Source organism: Amyelois transitella, chromosome 20, assembly GCF_032362555.1.
Source record: "Amyelois transitella isolate CPQ chromosome 20, ilAmyTran1.1, whole genome shotgun sequence".
Lineage (NCBI taxonomy): Eukaryota > Metazoa > Arthropoda > Insecta > Lepidoptera > Pyralidae > Amyelois > Amyelois transitella.
This window is the reverse complement of record NC_083523.1, coordinates 4344626-4366837: the sequence shown is the minus strand read 5'-3', so window position 1 is coordinate 4366837 and position 22212 is coordinate 4344626. Positions and strand designations below refer to the sequence as shown.

Genomic DNA, 22212 nt, shown 5'->3' with positions numbered 1-22212 from the left:
AGGAAATGGCAAGTAATGTAAAGTAAAAATGAAAATCAACGTTTTCGTTCACAACAATTATAACCTTATTCTTACCGAATATCTAATACAAATTCCTGGATATAATCTGTATTTGCTCCTATGTACCTTTAGGCAATTATATAGATTGCATCTAAAATTCTAGGATAAATAAAATTTATTTGTACGCACTACGCATAAATGGTGACAATTATTTTTCGTATCGTATGCATTATTTTAAACTAATTTATTTTTACGTGAATTTCCACACATTTGTTTAATATATATAACAAAAATAATACAGATTGAGCTAACTCCAATGTAAGTTTGAGAAATAAATAACAAGAATGTAACAGTCAATATTAGGGTAGACTCATTTGCAGATTTTCATTTTATCCAGACGTACGCATGCAGACTAATACAAGCAAATGTTAGCGTACATTGCAACATCTTAGATAAACCAAACCGATACGAATAATCTTGTTGCTCGTGCATATTAAAAAGATGCTAACTCACAAGTAAATAAACCATTTTTTTAAACAGACAACATTTGAATACATTGATCATAGAAGTATAGCTATTAAACTTCTTAAAAGTATTATTATTAATTACACTAAAGTACCTACACAATTGGTAAGAAAGGTACGGAAGTATAAAAGGCCAGTAAAAACACTACAGGGACTAAGTGTATAATACAATAGTATTAATATTAAATATCATTTAATATACACATAAACTTCTCACTACATCTTTCTGATTGAACGCTTCTGCGATTTTTTACTATAATTATTATTAGACATATAATATCAACTATTAATTAATTCTTGTTAAAATTCGGAGGGTCATTGGTCACCCACTATAAACTATAATATAGTTAACACTCAACTTCAATAGATCTTATATTAGAATGACTAGAGTAAAAAGTAAATCATCATTGTGCTTGGCACAATACATTGATACTTTAATAGTAAAGAGTTTATATCTCTTATTCGATATTTACTTAGACCGGATTGGAAAACCATAAGCGTAATCTTTCTTTCATTCAGTCTTCAGTTTTCATACCTTTAGGTTTTGCTTTAATTACATTCTCATTGACAACGCAACTGTTAAATCTATTAACAACATCTCTTACTTTTCCTTTACTTATGACGAGTTCTTTATCATAAGTGGGAGTTATGATAGTCTTGTCATTACCGTTGCATATGGGCTTATTACATATTGCGAAATTCGCGCTTTGTGATTTTCTGAACTCTCTTACAGCATTATCAATATTATTAATGAGATCTTTAGCAACGAATGTTGCTATTTCATGTTTGATACGATCTCTTTCGTTCAACAATTCAACAGGTTTTTGGTTGGAATTTTCTTTTGTATCATTATTTCTTTCCGGGCTTTGACTGTGCGTGAGCGAATGTGAAGCGGGACTATCAGGCCCTTGGAATGTGATACTTGGATTATTTATAATCCCTGTTTGTTCATTATTTGTTTCTTCGTGAGGTTGACCATTCTTGCTTTCATTTTTTTCTCCAATTAACCAATAGGTCGTCATTTTACCTTTTCCCTACAAAATATTAAAATTTTAGTATTTCTTAAGACACACTTATCTTAGCAAAACTAAAAGAATAAAATATATTACTTACCTTCATAGTAATTTCTCCTCTACATTCTAGGTCAAAACAATCATATATATCCAAAACCTCTTTTGTTTTTGGACTAACGTGGATTTTTAATGCTTCTCCATGGGACTCCATTCTTGAGGCCGTGTTCACTGTGTCGCCAAATAAACAGTATCTTGGCATTTTTAGGCCAACCACTCCAGCCACGCAAGGACCTGTAAAGAATTGTTCAAAATTACATTACATTAATACCACTATACTATCACTAAATCAAGAGCAATTATTGATAGATGAGGCTATTGCCTAACCATAAATTATTATTTATGGTTGAGCAATTTAGAATTGTCTTTTAACATAGTCATTTTGAGATATATATACCTGTATGCATGCCGATTCTCAAAAGCAACCGTTCTCCAGGCCGATGTGGTACTGTCTTCACTCGTACAGCCCTCAGCAAAGCCAAAGACATCCGAGCTATCTCAGCCGCGTGGCGATTCCCGTTCCTCATCGGCAACCCTGACACTACCATATAAGCATCGCCTATTGTCTCCACCTGTTGAACATTCATTCAAATATACACTCTATATCTTCATCGTAAAGACTAAAACAACTTTACCTGTAGCTGGCCCAAATATTTAGGTCGTTACATGATAAAACCATTTCGCGTGGACATAAATAAAACCTTACCATTAGGTGGCTAATATTTTACTTATGTATACTTTTATGATTCAATTTAGATATTATACGGTAGATAACAATAGACATTTATCAATACCGTGGCCAATGAAATTTTGTGCGTAGTTACTTCCGCTACATATAACTTTTCATAGCTATCATTCCCAGGGGCTCTAGTCGAACCATCTGGAAATTTATTTTCCGAGGCAAGGGTCGGTTCAATTTACGACTATGATTGGGTTCAGGTACATTAGCTACTATCTTACGGTTGAGTTTTATCTTGTACCACATCATAACATAATTTAGCTTTACGGTAATGTTATTTTATTGAGGAGTATACTTTATTAGCTTTCCGCACTAAGGGTTGATTGTAATTTATACAGATATTGGTACAGTTTTAAAGAGGCCTGCCTGCCTAGTGCCTAAATGTGCCTTTTTATTGTCGCCTGCTACAATATCCATTGAAATAATTTGAGATTTTCTAGTCTCCAGTATAAAAGCTTCAAATAAAATAGTAATATAATTTAACCTAATTGCAGATAAATTAAATCTAACATTTAGAATTATGATTAGTAAAAAAATTGCGTTCGGATTATTATATTAAAATAAAAAAAAACCGATCAACAGTCATCAATTTCAAATTCCTCACCTTGTAAACATCAAAATTTTCAATGATGGAGTCAAAACTGGTGTACAGGTCGTTCAGCAAGTCGACGACCTCCAGGGGAGTGGACTCAGCCGACAGCTGAGTGAAACCGATGATATCACTGAAGTAGATCGTGACCTGATCATAGGTCTCCGCCATCACTGGCTGCCCCATTATCAGTTGGGAAGCGACAGATCTAGACAAATTTTGAGTCAGAATTAATTTTGTAACTTACTCCATTTTTATAAAGTCGGAAAAGGTCGGAGTGGGAAGACCTAGACGAACGTATCTTGATCAAATTAAGGACGTCCTGGTAAAGGGTCAGGTCAAAAGTACCCGAAACCGCCGAGCTTGTATGAAGAGAGTTATGAATGTGGACGAAGCGAAAGAAGTATGCAGAGATCGTGGCAAGTGGAAAGAGGTAGTCTCTGCCTACCCTTCCGGGAAAGAGGCGTGATTTTATGTATGTATGTATGTATGTCCATTTTTATTGGCTCCATTTAAAACCTGCTTTTAACCTAGACAAGTTTTAAGTAAAGCAATTTTTTAAAGTGTGGGTCGTACGTCTCCTGGCTGATAATGGTCCGGCCAGTGATGGTTCACTAGATGGTCCATTATCAGTAAGGAAGCAACAGATTTAGAACAATTCTAAGTCAGCATTAATTTAGAAATTTATTCTAATCTTATTGACCCTATTCTTAAATTGCTTTGATCTAGAAAAGATTGAAGGAAAGCAAATTGGTAAAAGTGTTTGCAGACTTTATGACAATAAATATCGGTTATATTAAAATTTATACCCACTCGCATGATTCATTTTTAAATTGAATTAATATAAATAAAGACTTATATTATTGTGTTAGCGACAAATATAAGTTCAAATTAATTCCCCCCTCAAATACAAAAAATAAAGATAAGATCTAAAGTTGTAATCTAGTGAAATAAAAATACTCATTTTAAAACGAAAAAATCGTTGAAACAACCCCAAGTAACGATTATCCCGCTGTTTCAGCACAAAAAGGCTTTTAATATTTTACTGTTTAAAATGTTTTCTTATATCTCACGACCAGGGAAGACTATTCCATGGTAATAGGATTACAGTTTACAGCCTGTAAATCCGTTGGAGAATCGCGACTATAAAAGCTCACGCTGATTATAAAGCTCGAGCGTATCTCGGGGAATGACTCGAGTCTTCTGGAAAGATCGTTAAGTATTCAAACTAGGCAATAACAGTTTAAGTGGCAATAATTTTGATTAAATCCGTTAAGTTTTGTAACGTAAATTTTGTTTGAAAACTTGTTCTATCAAAATAATTTTCTGTGATTATAATTACTTTAATATTTATACGATAGGGATATTAAAAAACTAAAATTAATACAATTCCTATTTTAAATACACATGTAGCAACTACATTGTACATTGATTGATGTAAATATGTTTTTTTTATTGATAACTACAAATAACTTGTGAAAAATATTCCGCCCATCCAATTAACACAGAAATTGTATGTGTGTTCATCTTATGTATATGCTTAACTGTAAAGTTTAATAAATGATATTGCGTGTTAAAGTAACAAACATCATCAGACAAACGTAATAACTATTTTTCTTATTTGTAACATGTGGATGATGTGAGTAATCTTTGTAGGAACGTCGTTTACTTTTGAATTTATGAGTGCATAACTAATGGTAATTGTGCTTACTTCGGCAACAGTTGATACAGCAGTTCCTCGCATTTCCTTTTCTCCTCCAGATAGTCTGACGTTCGTTCCTCCACCAAAGCTTCCAAATTGTTGGCATATTGTTCCACCTGGGTCAGCAACATGTCCAATCGTGTCGATGTCTCGCAATCCCTGGCAATGAATCGTACCGTAACATGGTATTGATTTTTGAAAAATTTAAATATTTTACCACAGGATTATTAGTAACTCAAAAATTGCAAATTATCTTCTTAACTTACACAAATATTTTTTTAAGTAATTTTTTCCCTTGACATCCTTCATATTACTATGAGTACGAAAATAATAGCTGAAATTTTCTGGAGATAATAATCTTTCAATATTCATAACACAATTTCAAGACTTATTTGTCAAAAGGTCTTGGCAATCCTGCTGATTCCATCCAAAATAAATTGTTTGTGCAATTTATTGGGAAACGAGGTTAAAATGTTGAAATTATTTGTGTAACTTTGCTTAATTTTACAAAATATAGAAATTTTCCTTTGAAACAAAGAACAGAAGTTTTTTATTTCGAAATTATAATCCTTCTGAGATTACTAAGCGCGATTTTTAAAGCAAACAGCTTACTAATGCTTTAATCTGCTTTTGTTATTTTTTATCTTAATGCATTATTAAGGTGAAAACGACTAGAAATTGTTTGAATTAAATAGAATTATTTAGAAGGGACAACTTTGTCTGAGATATTCCATTAACGCGAATACCAAGCGTGACAAATGTGTTTGTGAAACATTGCTATGTTCGTGGTCCTTGTCTTAACTTATCTGTTCAAAACCAGGAATCCAGATGTATTACATCGAAAGTTAAGGGATTTGTTTCAAATGATAGGTACCGCAATAACTTTGTTCATTTACTCGACAAGAGCTAAAACTAGAGTATGTATATTAAACGGAGACTAATATAAACGAACTTTGATACGAAATCCTGGGTTTCCCTTGTATTTAAGAAACATAACGAAACATCTTCCCTTGGCCGCACGCCGCACCATACGTTATTTTACTATAAATCTAATTCCATCAAGAATAAAATAAATAAATTAGGTATCATTAGACTACTGCTAGTCTTTGATCAACCCAAAGGGCCCTGCATCTTCTTGCGACTGTTATGATAGCAGGACCATCTTTCAATGAGATTGCCAGATTTGCCAGTACCTATGTAGCAAATAAAATACACAGTATATACATACTTGTTAATCCTGTGTATATTCTCTTTAAGTGCCGAGAAATCAGGTCGGTCGTCATCAGGTAGAGTCCAGGGTGGTTCCCCCGTCAATGATTGCCGAGGTGACGCGGATAAAGGGGAAGTACCGCGGTGACGCATTTCTGCGCTCCCTGTAGAAATCATCATGGAATTTAAACAGTTGTAAGTTTGACATTGTAGCAAAGAGCGGGACTCATCAGACACAATAACAAAGAGAGAGAAAGAAGAAAGCCGTGTGGTTCCCGGCACCACCGGTACAAAAAAGAATAGGACCACTCCATTTCTTTCCCATGGATGTCGTAAAAGGCGACTAAGAGATAGGATTACATACTTGTGATTCTTTTTTTAGGCGATGGGCTAGCAACCTGTCACTATTTGGATCTCAATTCCATCATCAGTCTTTTCGGGTCTATTGGCTCTGTCTACCCCATAAGGGATATAGACGTGACTATATGTATGTATGAGAAAGAAGAATGGACTGACAATGCCCCGTCATCAAATTAGTAACGCTAAGGATGCAACCGGTCACATGTTTAAGTAGACACATGTTGATTTATGCATTATCTTACCAAATTTTTTACTTTTGCTTTAACAACATCAAGCCCGTTATAGATATGCTTTAGTTTTGTCTCTCCTAAGTCACTTGTTAAAACGTCCTATGATTCAGTTCGTATAGCCGGAAGGTTGTTAGTCGTGGATAGTGGTTGTATAGTGTAGTTATTATATCCAATTTAGACTCAGACTTATTCTATTCTACTCTACCGGAACCTATACTTACTCACGGTATAAAAATATATGTTTGGTATTTAAATGTCACGTTATCACGCAATAACATCCGTGGGTGGAAAGGGCTTAGTCGCGTATTATTATTTGACACGTGTAATTTCGAGGGTACGTCCTAATGTTTATTCTGTACTTGTAAACAACAGATTATGTGATGTTGAAGGTCTTGACAGTTGTCATCATTGTAACATAACCTTTTATTAATTCTCTTTAAAAAAATACATTTAATTACCGATTGCTTAGAAAAGAAAAAATTAAGATGGTTTTATGTAAAGTGTCTTAGGTTGTCAGTTAATTAGCCTGATAATATTATATATATATATATATATATATATATATATATATATATATCACTTACAAACACATTTGTGGTATTAAATTGAGATACCACAACATATGTTACCAAATTAGTTCAGAAGTTCAGTTCAGAAGCCCTATTACTTTAACATACATTGAACGTCCACATGTTTTACCTACATTTATATTTAATTGTAATTCAATCACATTTAAAATAGTATATATGTACACATACAAAATAATTACCACTTTTTTATAAGGCCTTAAGCTTAGTAACAATATTATAAGGCCATGAGAACGTACGTTTAAACTTGTCCTCCAGTATGGCAGCGCAGTAATCGCAGGCCAGGGTGCAGTGCGGGCGCCGCATCTCCAGCAGCGGGCTCACGGCGCGCCGCGGGCTCGGCGAGTCCGCGCCGCCGGGCGGCACCAGGGACATGCTTCTGTTGACAAAATGATCGTTGGAGTAGTGCGTTGTCACTGAATAAATGAATGAGGTTTCAGGAAGGAATATTAAATAAATAATTTAGGGGAAAGAAAAAATTAGCGGAAATAATTAACAAAAAAATATTGTAATTAATTTTAATTTGCTATGATACATATACTCCAAAAAAACGGTTATTAAAAAACATGCAGGATGCCCAATAGGAATTTAGATTTTTTTCATACATTGTTTTAATCACATCTTTATACCATTGCGGTGTATACAGAGCCAACAGTCTTGTAAAGGCCGAAAAGCCACGTTTAGATGAATGGAATCAATTAAAAAGTTAAAGGTTGAGAGTGCAACAGCTGAGAATATCAACATGGAAGAAAATAAATAAAGTTTTCTGGGTGTAGGTGACAGAATTCGGTTAAGAGTAATCTTGCCCTGAGCTTTCATCTAAATTTCCTTGATTTTAACAAACAAATAAACAAAGGAAATTATAATGATAAAATATATAGAAAAGTTATCTCCTCTCTATCAGTTGGAACTTCAAGCTGTCCGAGTATAGTTCCTGGCTAAGTTCCAGAACAAAAAGTGTCTATCTCCATGACAATAACTGATCACAAAGTTAGCCGGCACCTGTAGCTCTATAAATACAACGTATCCGTAAGGTCACTCACAGGTCAACGAACTGTGTGCAGAGGGAAATAAAGGGTTCCGTTAAAATTCCATATTTCGGTATTTGTTAATTTAATTATGTGTATGAGAGTTTTAACTTTGAAGACTTTTTCTACCAGTCAAAAAAAATAGTTGAAACATCAACTATTTTTAGCGAAAAAGAGCACAAAAAATTGCGTAAAATTCCGTTCCCGCTTGAATTTCGGAAAATCCTTTCTAAGTGCATCTCCCCACCCCCAAGACCACAGAACTGAACCTTCAAGCCGAATTTAAAGTCATTAACAAAACACGACTGTTATTTTTAAACTGACTAGTCAGTCCATATCCTCCATTCTAAATTTAAGTTTAAGTATTTTTTGCTCACTGGTCCTTTAATTTTTTTAATAGGATCAGGTCATCTCTTCATCAGGTCAGTCATCTCTCAGGTCCGAGGCCACAAGATAAAAGCATTTTAGCTTATGCAAAACCATTATCTCAGCTGGGTTAGGAGGACATACGACAGAACGGCGGTAATAATCTCACTTAATCTAGAATTATGTTAAACATTTTTTCAAGGTACTTCTTTTACAATGGTTACAAAATATTCACATCAAAGCTACTCTTACCAATTTAAATATTATATCGCCTTAGGAAATTCCGCAGAACTAGACGAAGTTAGCAATTTACAAGTAAGATTGAACCTTCTCGAACTCTCACAAAACTTAAACAGTATTACCCAACTTGTTTGATCCTAAAGCAGATTTCAGCGGTTCAGTGGAATTTTTCTTCTCATTTTACAGATTTTGTATTAAAACATGTACAATATTAAGAAAAAGTAATCTGACTTTAGTTATTTTATTGGTTTTGTATTAATTGCGCTGGATCACTCCAAATAATAAGAGATATATTACTTAATAGAGGCCGCTCGCGACTTTGTCCGCATGGAAACCCTATCAATCCCGCGGGAACTCTGGGATAAAAATTGCCTTCAGCTACACACATACCAAATTTCAACGCAATCGGTTCAGCAGTTTTTGCGTAAAAGAGTAACAAACATCCATACTGACATCCTGACATACTCACAAACTGTCGCATTTATAATATTTAGTAGGATGAGTAATTTATATTAACCAAGATATGGTCTGTAACCTTCATATTTATACCATATTTCGGTAAACAGCTGTAGGGTGCAATAAAAAAAATTTGATACCTTTAATATTAAATTTAGAATGGTATAATAGATAATTTGTGTTTTATGTTCCTTTTAGAAAACTAACACAGCTTAGATCGGTTTTTATACTAAGTAGTACTTATTTCTTGCTACATTCTTTACGATGTCAACGTGAAAAAGTAGTGAGAATCTATTTTAAAATTACTCAAAAGATGATAGATACAATAAGGAGCACTTGATTTATACATTTCAGTTTAATTACAATTACCATATGCAGCGATGCAAATAGGCATTGTGGAGGAGGCCGGATTGCAGTTTGCATTTATTACGGTCGCGTTATGAGCCTTCCCGGCTCGAATATAATTGCGCAATATAAAAATGTTACTGTTTTATAAACTTCCTTTGTGGGTTCGTGTTTAAATTGCACACTTTTTTTCTCAACTTTATTATGTTTATACAGTAAACGAAGTTTTTATTGCTACTTAGCTATTTTGCTGTTACCTTCAATTTCCTATGACGTCACCCAAAAAATATCTAGCCTATTTTTAAACATGAATCTTGAAATACACCCCTTTCAAATTTAATAAAAATAGACCAGCGGTTTAATCCTAAAACACAGACAGACTTCTGCGTTTACACATACATATATTAATGCATGCTTCCCTCTAGAATTTACATTTGACCTTTATATATATATATATATATATATATATATATATATAAATATACACTTCGATAGGTACATACACTAAAACGAAACTTCCTTAATTTCTTTTTTTTAACTGTACCTACCCACAAAAAATAAAGACGCGCTTTTTCCCGACATTCAATGGTTAAAACTTTATTCATTTCAAACTCGCATTCCAAGCTGAAATGTTGGAAAAAAGTAAAACAAAGAAAAATTTAATGAAAGTAAAGAAATAGATAAACTTTTTTTCACTTTGTCCGTAAAAAATTGGCAACGCAATTAATTTTAGAAGTAGGGTTTTTGTTTTTTTTTTATTATGACATCACCGTAGAGCATCGGTTATTTAAACTAATATGTAACTCACATAGTTTCGAGTAAACCGCAGTAAAATTTGAGCCTGTGTAATTTTGCTTGAAAGTCGGATTCTATAAATGCATCCCCAGTCATCATTTCCTTACAATTAAAAGCTAACTCTTATCAGTAGAGTTAAGTAAAGCTCTTTTTCAGCTAAAGTTAACAGGTGACAATAAGTGATAATAAGTGACCATATTTTTATAAATAATGAAATATTAACATTACATCGTTTTGTTGAGATAGATAGTCGTTTATAATCAAAATTAAACAGTAGGTATACTTGTTAATATATATTTTTCCTGTCCATTCACGCTATTCGTGCGAACGTTTAACCGCAGAGCTATTCAGAAAGCAATCTCCGTTATGACGGAGCCAATGACGCGGTACTCGTAATAACATCTGAATTTTGGATTGATTGATATAAGCTTACAGAACATCCATGATGCTATGATAATAATTACCTCTAGCTTTTGCGCGGGGTTTCGTCTGTATTGTGTTTTTCATTAAAATCGGTCCATGTTTCATCTACTCGACCAATGGTCAAATTTTTCATACCTTTTAATATTGGAAGAAAATATTTTTATGTGAGGTTTTCGTACACAGGCAAAGTTGCGCGTAAAAGCTGGTATATAATATATATAGGTATATATATTTGGTGAGGTAGTAATGAAACTGGTGCTAACGAGCTGCTTCCAGGAATTTTCATGGACGTAGCAATATCAAAGTATTCAACTTGCGTCCAATTAATCATTTCCAACTCCCTAAATTTGGGTAATAATATTTCTACTTTTGAATTTCATCGTCAGTAAAGCACATCAAAGCATTATTAACATCCATTTATGAATCACTATGACGTACAGTCAACAACATTTATACTTTTATTATTGTTTTGTTTTTAAACAAAGTAGATCCTTCTTAAGGTAAATTTTGTTTTTAAAGGAAGCTACTTTCGTTTCATATTCGCATCCTTTTCAGGATAACCATAATCATATTGGATCATTTTTACACATCTAGTTGTGCAAATTTCCTTGCGATATTTTCTTCTTCTATAAATTATCAATCAAACTAATTTAGCTAAATGACTAGAAACAGGAAAATTAATTGATTCATAATCGCTATAGGATTTGAACCACTTTGTACCACGCATATTTTTATTCGGACACATTATTGCATGTAAATAAATATTAAATACAAAATAAATGTAATGAAACCACACAGCTGAACTTGGTCAGGTTTTTTCTAGTACATACATACATAAAACATACATATAGTCCCGTCTATATCCCTTGCGGGGTAGACAGGGCCATCAGTCTTGAAAAGACTAATAGGCAACGTTCAGAATTTTGGCTTGATGATAGAATTGAGATTCAAGTAGTAACAGGTTGCTAGCCCATCGCCAAAGAAGAATCCGAAATTTATAACCCTATCCTTTAGTCAACTTTTACGACATCCATGAGAAAAGCCTGAGTAGTATTTTTTATCAGTGCCAAGAACTACACGGCACTTTTCTAGTAACACCATAGTAATCTGTTTTTACAAATAAAAAAATATTTGATTGATTGAATAATTGTTTTTTGATTGTGGCCTCTATCTACTCCGTTAGGGATAAAAACGTTTATCTATATAGGTAAATAAATTTCGATTTTGTAAGTGACTGTACCAACTCGTAGATATGCACGGGGCATTTCCGACGCAATCCAATCTGCTATGACAGTGTTGGCACTAAAACGCGGGGTAATTATCCCTGAATTTAGTCCAAACCAATATTGATTGACTCTCAACGTCCTTGTTGGCTAATGTTTTAGATAGATGTGTTTTAGATTTGACCTTATTTAGCCTTTATGTAATTGTGCTTGGTTTTAAGATAGAGAGTTATACTGCAAGCAAATAATCTTACCTTTCCTGCTCTTTTTGTTCAAAACATCTTACATTTTGCAGAAAAGCATCTAGTTTTTGCTTTCTCTGTCTTTCCATTTATCTCTCTTCTCTCCCTTTTTATTTAATATGTAAAATTTATACCGACGTTACCACTAAAGTTTCTTTCAAAGCTCTTTAAACATAGACGCAATGGCTCAAATATTAGGCAGGTTATCATACAGATAATTTACCTACCTATGTTTTAATAATAATGTACCGTGTGGTTCTGGGCACTAATACAAAAAAGAATAAGATCACTCCATCTCTTTCCCATTGATGTCGTAAAAGGCGACTAAGGGATATGCTTACAAACTTGAGATTCCTTTTTAGGCGATGGGCTAGCAACCTGTCTGTATTTAAATCTCAATTCTATTATCAAGCCAAAAAGCTGAACGTGACCTATCAGTCTTTTCAAGGCTCTGTCTACCCCACAAGGGATATAGACGTGATTATATGTATGTATGTTTTAATAAAATTATTACTTTTGTTTCGGAAAACTTCCCCTCACCTGTTCGGATTAATATTACTTGAATTACACTAGATATAGTGTTCAAAATTACTCTTAAGATTATAAATTAGATAAAAATTAAACTTAAAACTTACAATTGAGTAAAATATTATAAAAACACTCTAAAAATACTGCGAACTAGCAATGTAATTAAGTGGGCATGTTCACTTCATGAAAGGAGGTTCATATAAATGACGTCATAAGTCATTAGAGGCATGCAAAATGCTCGTTGGTTAAAATAAACATGCAAGGGACTTAATAACTCTTTTGTGAGCTAAATATGTAATTTTAACATAAAATTTTAACTTATATAACATTTAATTTTATTAGTATAATTAAGCTTAACAGCTGAATGTGGTCTTTCAGTATTTTCAAGACTGTTGGCTCTTTACCCCGCAAAGGAAATAGACGTGATTATATGTATGTATGAAAAATATTTTTTTTACATTGAACCAAAAGCTAATTAATTACCTTTGTTAGCGTTGTTCTATTTCCTCTGACATGTGATACTCCTAATTATATTCCAGTCACGGCACCACTCACGGAAGAACTCCAAAGGAAAACAAATAAACAACACCGATATCATATTGAAGAAAATTTCCTAATGAGTTATGTTGATGTTATACTAGAAGAACCGTCCGTGTGGTTCCCGCCACATTAGAATAGGACCACTCCTTATCTGCCCCATGTATGTCGTAAAATGTGACTAGAAGATATTTAATAAATTGAAATGCCTCTTAAAGGCGATGGGCTAGGAACCTGTCACTATTTGAATCTCAATTCCATTATTATACTGCTGAATGTGAACTCTGTCTATCATCGCCAGGAGTAGTCATGGCAAGTAGAAACTGTGGAAAAGTTAAGACTTTTCTTACACAAAGTGGCTCTCTTCACCAGGACGATAATCTAGCGAATCGATGATATCGATTCTGAGAGCTTCACGATGATTATGAGAGAATCTCAACCATATTGGATCTGCTGACAAATTTGTTAAACATAATTTCTATCAAAAAATAATATAATATTATCAACTATTTGTAAAATTTAAGAAAAATTTTTCTTTTCAATCACGACTAGACAATTCAGGACCTGAAAGACCATCATTATTTCAGCTTCACATCATGAAATTCCCTCTATTCCAACAATGCAATAGCCATTTACTGAGAGTCCGTGCAAATGTGAAAATGTAATGTGATTTTACATTACTGATGTTAGCATCATGACTAGAATAAATCATATTTTCAAGTTTCAAGCGACTCTGGAAATGCCATTTTGAAACACTTCTTATTATTTTCTTCGCGTTAGTCCTGGTTAAGAGCTAAGGATTGTAGATATTGCACACTAAAATAACACAGCAAAATAACGAAATAATCGCACCACAAGGAGTCCAGGGTCCTACAAAGAGAGAGGATGTAAGATTAGTGCCAGGAGGAAGACCTGAAGCTTAATGCTCACAAAATTAAGAAAAACGTAAAAATAATTGACCACAAAAAAGGAATGGATAATGTCCATTTCCTTTGGGCGCCTCCTTCGCCATCTACGGGAAAAACATCGTGTGTTCTTATTCCCAGTACCAGGGTCAACAAGATATTATTGCACTCACGACTTGGTCGTAATTTTTTTATATATTTTATTACAAATCTATATGAAATATAGAAATATTCTCAAGGGACATTCCGCTTACCGCAAATGTTACATCAAAGTGAAAAGTTAGCGTTAACCATTATACGATCCTATAGATCTGTTCCCTTGCCCAATGAATAATTCAGGGGCAGACACCCGTGCCCTGAAATTAATTCTATGTTAGGACTCCGTGTTAGACTTTTGTAGCGTCATTGGGAATTCAATTTTTTCTCATCCGGGTCAACTTGGCCCTAATTTGCATCGGGAGTTCGAATTGAATGAATTTTTGAAAGCAAAGTTTAAGTTTAAAAACTTACCTACTCAAAGTTATATTATTATTCTTTTATTTAAGAAATTCCAGATATCTTTAATCAAAATTCGCTAACTTCAAACAGACTTACACTTTTACATTATCTTACTTTTACTCGTCACAATCTGTGCATTCATATTAAACCATTAATTAATTACATTAAAATAAATCAAGAGGTTCAAAAACAGACAGTCTAACAGGCAAAGCGACAGACTTTCAGATGGATATTTCATATTGGTAAAAATAGTAGGTATTTTATTCAGTAAACTAAGCCTGAGCAAATGTCTAAATACATATTCCCTCATAAAAGGAAAGAAAACATAGGATGTAAGCTTATGAATATGATAAAAGCCTTGAGATAAAACATAATAAGGAAGCCGAAATTGTTCACAATAATATGTCATTCATACAACATGACATGATATTTCGGTCTCTGACGTTAAAAATATCTCTTGTATCCGTGATTATTTCCCGAAGAAGAAAAACAAATACAAGTGTTTATTAATACATACATACCTATACACGTCACATATTTATCTCTTACCTTGTTACCGTGTGGTTTCCGGAACTATGGAATAGAATCACTCCATATCTTTCCCAAGGATGACGTAAAAGGCAAACAAGGGCTAGGCTTATAACCTCGGGATTCCCCTTGTCAGGCAGTCGGACCTTAATCGTTCGACCACCACCACTTTCTAATAAATGCACAATATGCACGATGTAGGTCATATTTTATCCTAATTTCGGTTCAACAATATGCGGCAGATTTTCAAAACGTAAACATAGAAACTATGCGGTATTTTATACAAAGAGCTTTTATTTTTTTATTATATTCACGATATACGTATATTTGCTACGAGCTTCGTGTGCTACGAACCACTGCCGCTACGAGTTAAGACTGCTACGAGATTCAATATTGTACTTGTAGGTTCTTGAAATATTGTTTATTTAAGCTGAAATAAGATTAAATAAATATTTCTATGTTTGCTTTTAAATTGTCTGTTTTCTGTTATATTATTTGTTTCTCGTTACTTGTAAAGTTACTAGGAAATGACAAAACATTTGCACTTTTACTAAAGTAGTATATTGATTTTTTATCTTTATCTTAAAATAGTTTTACAAGGATATAGAACAATTTTAAAAAAATATATTTAATGGAAATTTGAGTGGAATTTAACGTCTACTATACAGAAACAAGTAAGTTCCAGTTTCACTGAAAGATATTACGAAGTTCACGACGCAAGACAGACCTCATAACAAACCATTACGTAGAATGAACGCGATATAATTAAGTCAAACAGCGCACATGAGCAAGAAAGCGACGCACACATTACACACAGCTCAAATCAGACTTACGTTTAAGGCTGTCTTTCCACTGAAACGGAGATCAGCAGAGATGAGCGGAGAGAAGCTTCCCGGGCTATGATTTGACCAATCACAATGCTCAAAATCTCCGCTTAAACAGTGCAAAAGAGAGAAGCGGTTATTCGTTTAAAATTAAGGAGCATGGTGGCCTACATTCAGGCATAGGTAAGTAGAACAATGAAGTGCGCAGTGAAAAATCAACTTTAACTGATATCCACCGGCAACATCCTGCCCCGCCATCCCGCTCCGCTCAACGCTCTCCGCTTCACGCTAGTCCGCTCCGCTCTGTCACAGTGAAAACGCAGCCTTATTCGCCGGAAAGCTCGCTTGAAGAGAAAGCTCGATTAAGTCATAGAGGCATAAAATGGAAGCATAATGAAATGCTTTCATAATTGTAACTCTGTAGATAAAATCTTAAGAAATGAGGAAGGTTTCCAAGCGCTGTTGGTGATAGTCGGGCAAAAGTTGACGGTAAAAATTTTACCTGTTACCAGTTAAGGAGTTGAAAGGTGCAAGGAAAAAATACATGGGGTTTGATTCGCGATTAATAAAAGCTACAAAAAGAAAGAAGGAATTAGCTAGCCCAAACTAAGCTTGCTTATATTTTAGGATAGACATTCACAGGGAAAGCCCTGGTCAAATGGAATTTACAAGTTAATTTTGAATCTGTTTATAAGATCGGACTATTTCACTATACTGTCCTAACTTCTAAGGGGTTGGGGAAATATATAAATAAAAACTGTTCACCATAGCAAACTGTTACAATGAGAAGTAAGAGGCAAATTTACAAGGTTGGCACAGGAGCCGTCTTAACAAGAGATTGTATATAAGAATAAGTGGTCTAATAAAAGTGAAGATACCATGACGATGCTTCGTGAACATTCTGTGGTGAAGGGTTTAACATCTAGTGCATAGACAACCAACCAACACCAGACAGATAAACAAGTGAGAAAAATATTAAAAAAAAAAAAATTCGATTTCAATTTTAATGTAATTATTAATTTATTTGAATCATTAGAGAGACGCTTCATAAATTTACTTCAAATCGTAAAAAATGTTTATTTTTTTCGTAGACAGCCATTCACCTTCATAAGAAAGTCCTGAACGTGCACTATAATCTAATTCCAAAGTGTCTGGCTCAATATTTAAAGCACCCATTGTTATATTCAGTATTTTATTTATTCATGTGTTTGTTTATGTTTTTCTTGCATGTTCTGAGTGGTATAAAAGTAGTAAATTATAATGAAATCTGAATTAAGTGTAAATGTATTGTATTAAAAACATGAAAATTGACTTATTATTTTGATTTACACGAACAACTGATCGTGTAAAAGTAAAAATAGACCTTAAAATAGGACGACTGATAAAGCCAAAGAGAGAAATATGAACACCAATGCCCTTGTACTCGTACTAAATTTCTCTTTAGTTTAAGTTATATTCTTATTTTTTTCCTTGACGTAAATTATGTCTTTCCTTTATACACCCTTAAACATGTGATCAATACATGACAACATCGGGTATCAAACCCGATGCCATTTTCTTACAAGTACGACACCTCAACCACCATGCCACTTCCTCAATTAACTGTATCTTTTACTAACCACAAAGTCTGCCTGATACACGGCCCCGTAATTAGAGGCGTGAGGGCTCGCCTCATTAGGGGCTCAGCGGAGCGGGCTTGTCGCCTTCTATTAATAGATACACCTTTATATCTCAGATATAAATATATTTATCCACAGCGAATCTCTCTTCAATTCTAGCTGTGTCTGTGGCCCTGTCTTCGTCTAAGAGAAAAATAATTTATTTAAGTGTGAGTATGAAAAAAAATAAGGTAATTTACAATTATCTTTTCGGAATCTTCAGAAATCCACCTCAATCACTCTACTTGTAAAATACGGCAAATATTCCTATTTCAGCTTGGCCGACATGACATCCATGTTTACAAATTAAATACAAACGTTTATTGAATTAATTAATAATTTCATTAAGAGTTTCCATAGCAAAAGACTCAATTAAAAGTTGGTGCTAAAAATATCCATTTCCAAAGTTATAAGATAAAACGCTAATTTAAACAAACAACATGAAAAACAAATTTGAAATCTGATATAACGACAAAATTGTAATGACGCCGTGAAATGGAGCGAATTTGAATTATTGATGTCTCAAATATTTTGGGGGAGTGAAAGGTACCGTGTCAATGATTGATGGCAACATTCGCAATACTGGCATCGGCAATTTGTTTTTTAATACTAGCAACTCGTTCCTGTTTCAGGCGATGTGCTCACAACCTGTCACTATCTGAATCTCATTTACATCATGCGATCCAGCTGAACGTGACTTTTCAATAATGTTCTGGAGTCTTTAACTGAGAGCTGTGGGAGAAACATAGTGTGTAAATAGAGCTGCAGAAGTAATTTATCTAATGCATGCCTGTAAGACCGTCCAAAAATTTTATACGGTTTTCATGAAATAACTTGATTCACGAGGAAGTTTACAGGAGGATAAATCCGGTGCCAAGAAAAGTGACTAAAGAAAATCCGTATTGTTGAAATAAATGTGAAAGGTATATATAGTTTAATCATCAAAATTATAAAAATATTAAATGAACGTTGTCTGTTCAGCCTTTGTCATTGGGTTAACTATATATGACGCTGGAATTAAGCTTTTCATATAGCAAAATTATGAGGAAAAAAATACTTTAACGAACCATTGACACAGAACCAGTTTGAATCAACTGGGGCAGGTAACATTGAAAACTTAAGATACATTTTTTCACAGCTTTCAATAAAACGGTTGAAAATCTAGTGGAATCAAAATTCCTTGACTGTGCAGAAAGATCTCGTCGAATCGAATCAATCACAAACTTAAATGTACAAAAGCGGCAACCCTTGCAAAATTACTAAAGTACATATGATTACTTCTTTATCCCTTACGGGGTAGACAGAATAAACAATGTCGAAAAGAGTGAAGACCAAGCTGCCAGCTATTCAGATTAAAATATTAACAGGTCGTTAGCCCATCGCTTAAAAGAAGAATCCCAAATACTACAACCTTCCGTTAATTAACTTTTCAAATCTACATGACAAGAGCAGCTGGTACACAATATGTTTTTTCTCCGCTACCAAACCAACATTAAACATTCGTTGATACTACCCCTTACTCCAAACCTTACTCTCCATAAAATTCGGGATCAATTTTAAATGTAACTCACAATAGTGCATCCAATATAGCCTGTGAACATTTGACAGTATCCGCAATTAATTTTATCAATTTACATGTTTACCTTACAAAGCACACTCAAAACAAATTTAAAACAAAATCAACCCGAATCCCTGTTAAATTAATAATGAAATCTTTTTAGCATGTTTGTTATTATATCGGACCGGATTAACGCAGGATTTTGTTACATAACACAATATTGGTATTAGTAATTGGTAATTGAAGCGATTCAATAGATTCATGGAACTAACTAGCATATAATAACATGATGTGCACTTTGCATAAATATCACGGTCAAATGCTTGCGCAACAACAAACCTTTTGATTTGGTTAAAGGAGATTTGAAAGTTTGTTTTAGTTTACTTATCACTTATATCAAGATATAGGAAAAACAGAAAAAGTTAATTTTTGCGTCACCAGGGCTCGAACTTAGACTCTGGTTCAGAGGTTTATGCAGATTATATGAATCACTTATTTCAATTAGTTGTGCTTTAAAAGTTTCTACAACAAAAGAAGACCAATAATGTTCTATATTGGAAAAAACATTGCTATTTCTATATTTATAGTATTTTAGTGCTAAACGTATACCGTAACGTATATATTATTATCACAAAGGAATAATGATATGTTTATACAAGAACAATATTCTTTGAATTCATTTCTTTGGGACATGAATTGAGTTTCAACTGTATCAAGTATCAAAAATATGTGTTTCACCCAACCTATAAGTAAATAGAAGAAAATAGTCAATGTTTCTTAAACGTAACAAGAGATAAATTGTGATCTACCTCTCTTTCTTTTATATATAGGTTTTCCAACTAATCTAATATAAAATCTAGAAAATTAATCAGGCGGCTATTGAATTCAATATTGAAAATTATTAGCGATGCCTAATAAAATGATCTATCTGCCTTTTACGACATCTATGGAAATGAGATGGAGTGGTCTATGCTCTTAACATGGTAATTGGTATTATATCAAATTGACATGGGATCGGTAAGCGTCTAAGATAAACATTTTATTTAAAAAAAATGTAAAAGCCAACCTGAATTTCCGAATTTCTTACAGTTAGCCACAATTTCACCGCTGCGCACAATTGTAGTCGTGAGCCTGCAGGCAACGGGTTATGATGACATGCACAGCCTGCATTCGACGGTATAAAATTTTCTCTACTATGTATTTTGCGGTTCTTGGCGTTTATAACTTTATGCAAAAAGTAGACTTTACCCGTGGCTTCCTTCCTCTTGGAATTTCCGAAAATTGAAATCTTAGAGCAACGTACTTTCGTATAGATAACACTTTCAACACAGAAGCCTGCGTTGCTCTAATTGATATCAAAGGACGTTCCGTTCATATTATTGGTCAAAACGTAGAAATACATAATTACGGAAAATCTTTTTCTTAATTTTTTTAAAATAACAAATTATATAAATGTGAAAGTGTGTTTGTTTTTATACCCTCTTAGCATTTTCATAAAGTTTCAAAGGCAGGTAGCGAAAGAGGCACTTACTTACCTTTAATCCCGAAAAAATTACAGCTACTTTCCGCGCTTAAGTTTAATGTTAAAGCTAGTTTTTTATAAGCAGCCATTAACTATTAAAGGATCAAAATTTAAAAAGTAAAAACCTTTTATTTTCATGAAAAACTGTATTTTCTTTTTTTTTTTTTTGTAAACTTGTGGTAACATCGACGAGCCTGCATTGGGCGGCATAAAATGCTCCCCACTATGCAGTTTGCGGTTGACTTGGCGTTTATTACTTTATGCAAAATGGTGCACGCGTTTGATGGTTTTATTTTTATACTTTTATTAGCCTCGATCGATGTATAACGTTGCCTTAAGAGGAATTGAGGAATGTTTATTAAATTAGCCACATGTTATTTTTACGTAAAAACTTTATTATATTAAAGTTTCATCTGAATCAGTTCATTAATTTTAGCGTGAAATTGTAACAAACATACATACTTACAGATATATACAAACATATAGGTATATACATTTATTATATTAGTAAGAAGTAAAATAATCACCTTTTGCCCACGAATTTCTTCTCACAAAATCATGATTTTTGTTTCAATTTCAGAATAAGTCCTACTCTGTTTGTATCATTATTTTATCAGTTTGGCTATTAAATCGAAACGGAAAACACACATGTTTTTCAGAATTTACAATATATGGGCAGCATACATATTTGTTAAAACATTCATAAATTTATTTATATTTTTAATTCATATGAATGTGGATGAAGCGAAGGAAGTATGCAGAGATCGTGGCAAGTGGAAAGAGGTAGTCTCTACCTACCCCTCCGGGAAAGAGGCGTGATTTTATGTATGTATGTATTAAATGTAATAATAATTTTACAAGGGCACATCTTACCCCAATCATCTTATCAGCCCAATGTGACCAGAACAGGCTGATTTAATTAAGTGCCCAGTGAACCGCGAGTGTATTGGGAATGTTCGTGTTCGAGATAGCTATTAATTTCGTCTGTCAGTATTATTACTGGGCGTCTATTGCAAAATGACTGATAAGAAATTTTGTTTTTGTTTTTCATTCTCTAATTTGTGTTATTACTACACAAGTAAGATCTACAATTACTTGGGGGAAGATACATTTTTTGTATAAATTTATATTAAAGAACTAAAACATTTATTTAAGCAATATGTATTTATAATATTGTAAAACCAAATTTCATGTTCCTTATCTATCTTTAATTCACACTACTAATTAAAAAGTGATGAAATGCTAACCGTAAAGGTGACTAAACAATTTCTACAAAGAGACATCAAAGAAACTCTTTTATTGGAGTTAACGAACTTGCAAAACGATGCTATTCAATTCGAGAAGTAACAAAAATGAAGAGAAACAGTTGACAACTGGACAAGCAAAAGAAAAGCTTAGAACAATGCGGTCAACGAACGGCATTTGGTGCGGTGCCAAAAGTGATTCCTTCGGTAAGTGCTTGATTGAGACTTTTACTATAATACTATGAGTTGTTGCTTGAAGGTATTCTAAGAATTTGGCAGATT

The 22212-nt window shown here is 33.5% G+C and overlaps 1 protein-coding gene across 1 annotated transcript; it reads right to left on the bottom strand.

Moving 5' to 3' along the window:
• Positions 1-1039: 1039 nt before the first annotated feature.
• LOC106131555 (atrial natriuretic peptide receptor 2-like) lies at positions 1040-7385 on the bottom strand. The gene is made up of 7 exons (XM_013330670.2): positions 7250-7385; positions 5853-5997; positions 4634-4783; positions 2938-3130; positions 1992-2166; positions 1638-1828; positions 1040-1558 (listed from the first exon to the last, which is right to left on the bottom strand). Exons 1-7 carry the CDS (start codon positions 7383-7385, stop codon positions 1040-1042), a joined length of 1509 nt encoding a protein of 502 aa, XP_013186124.1.
• Positions 7386-22212: the final 14827 nt, after the last annotated feature.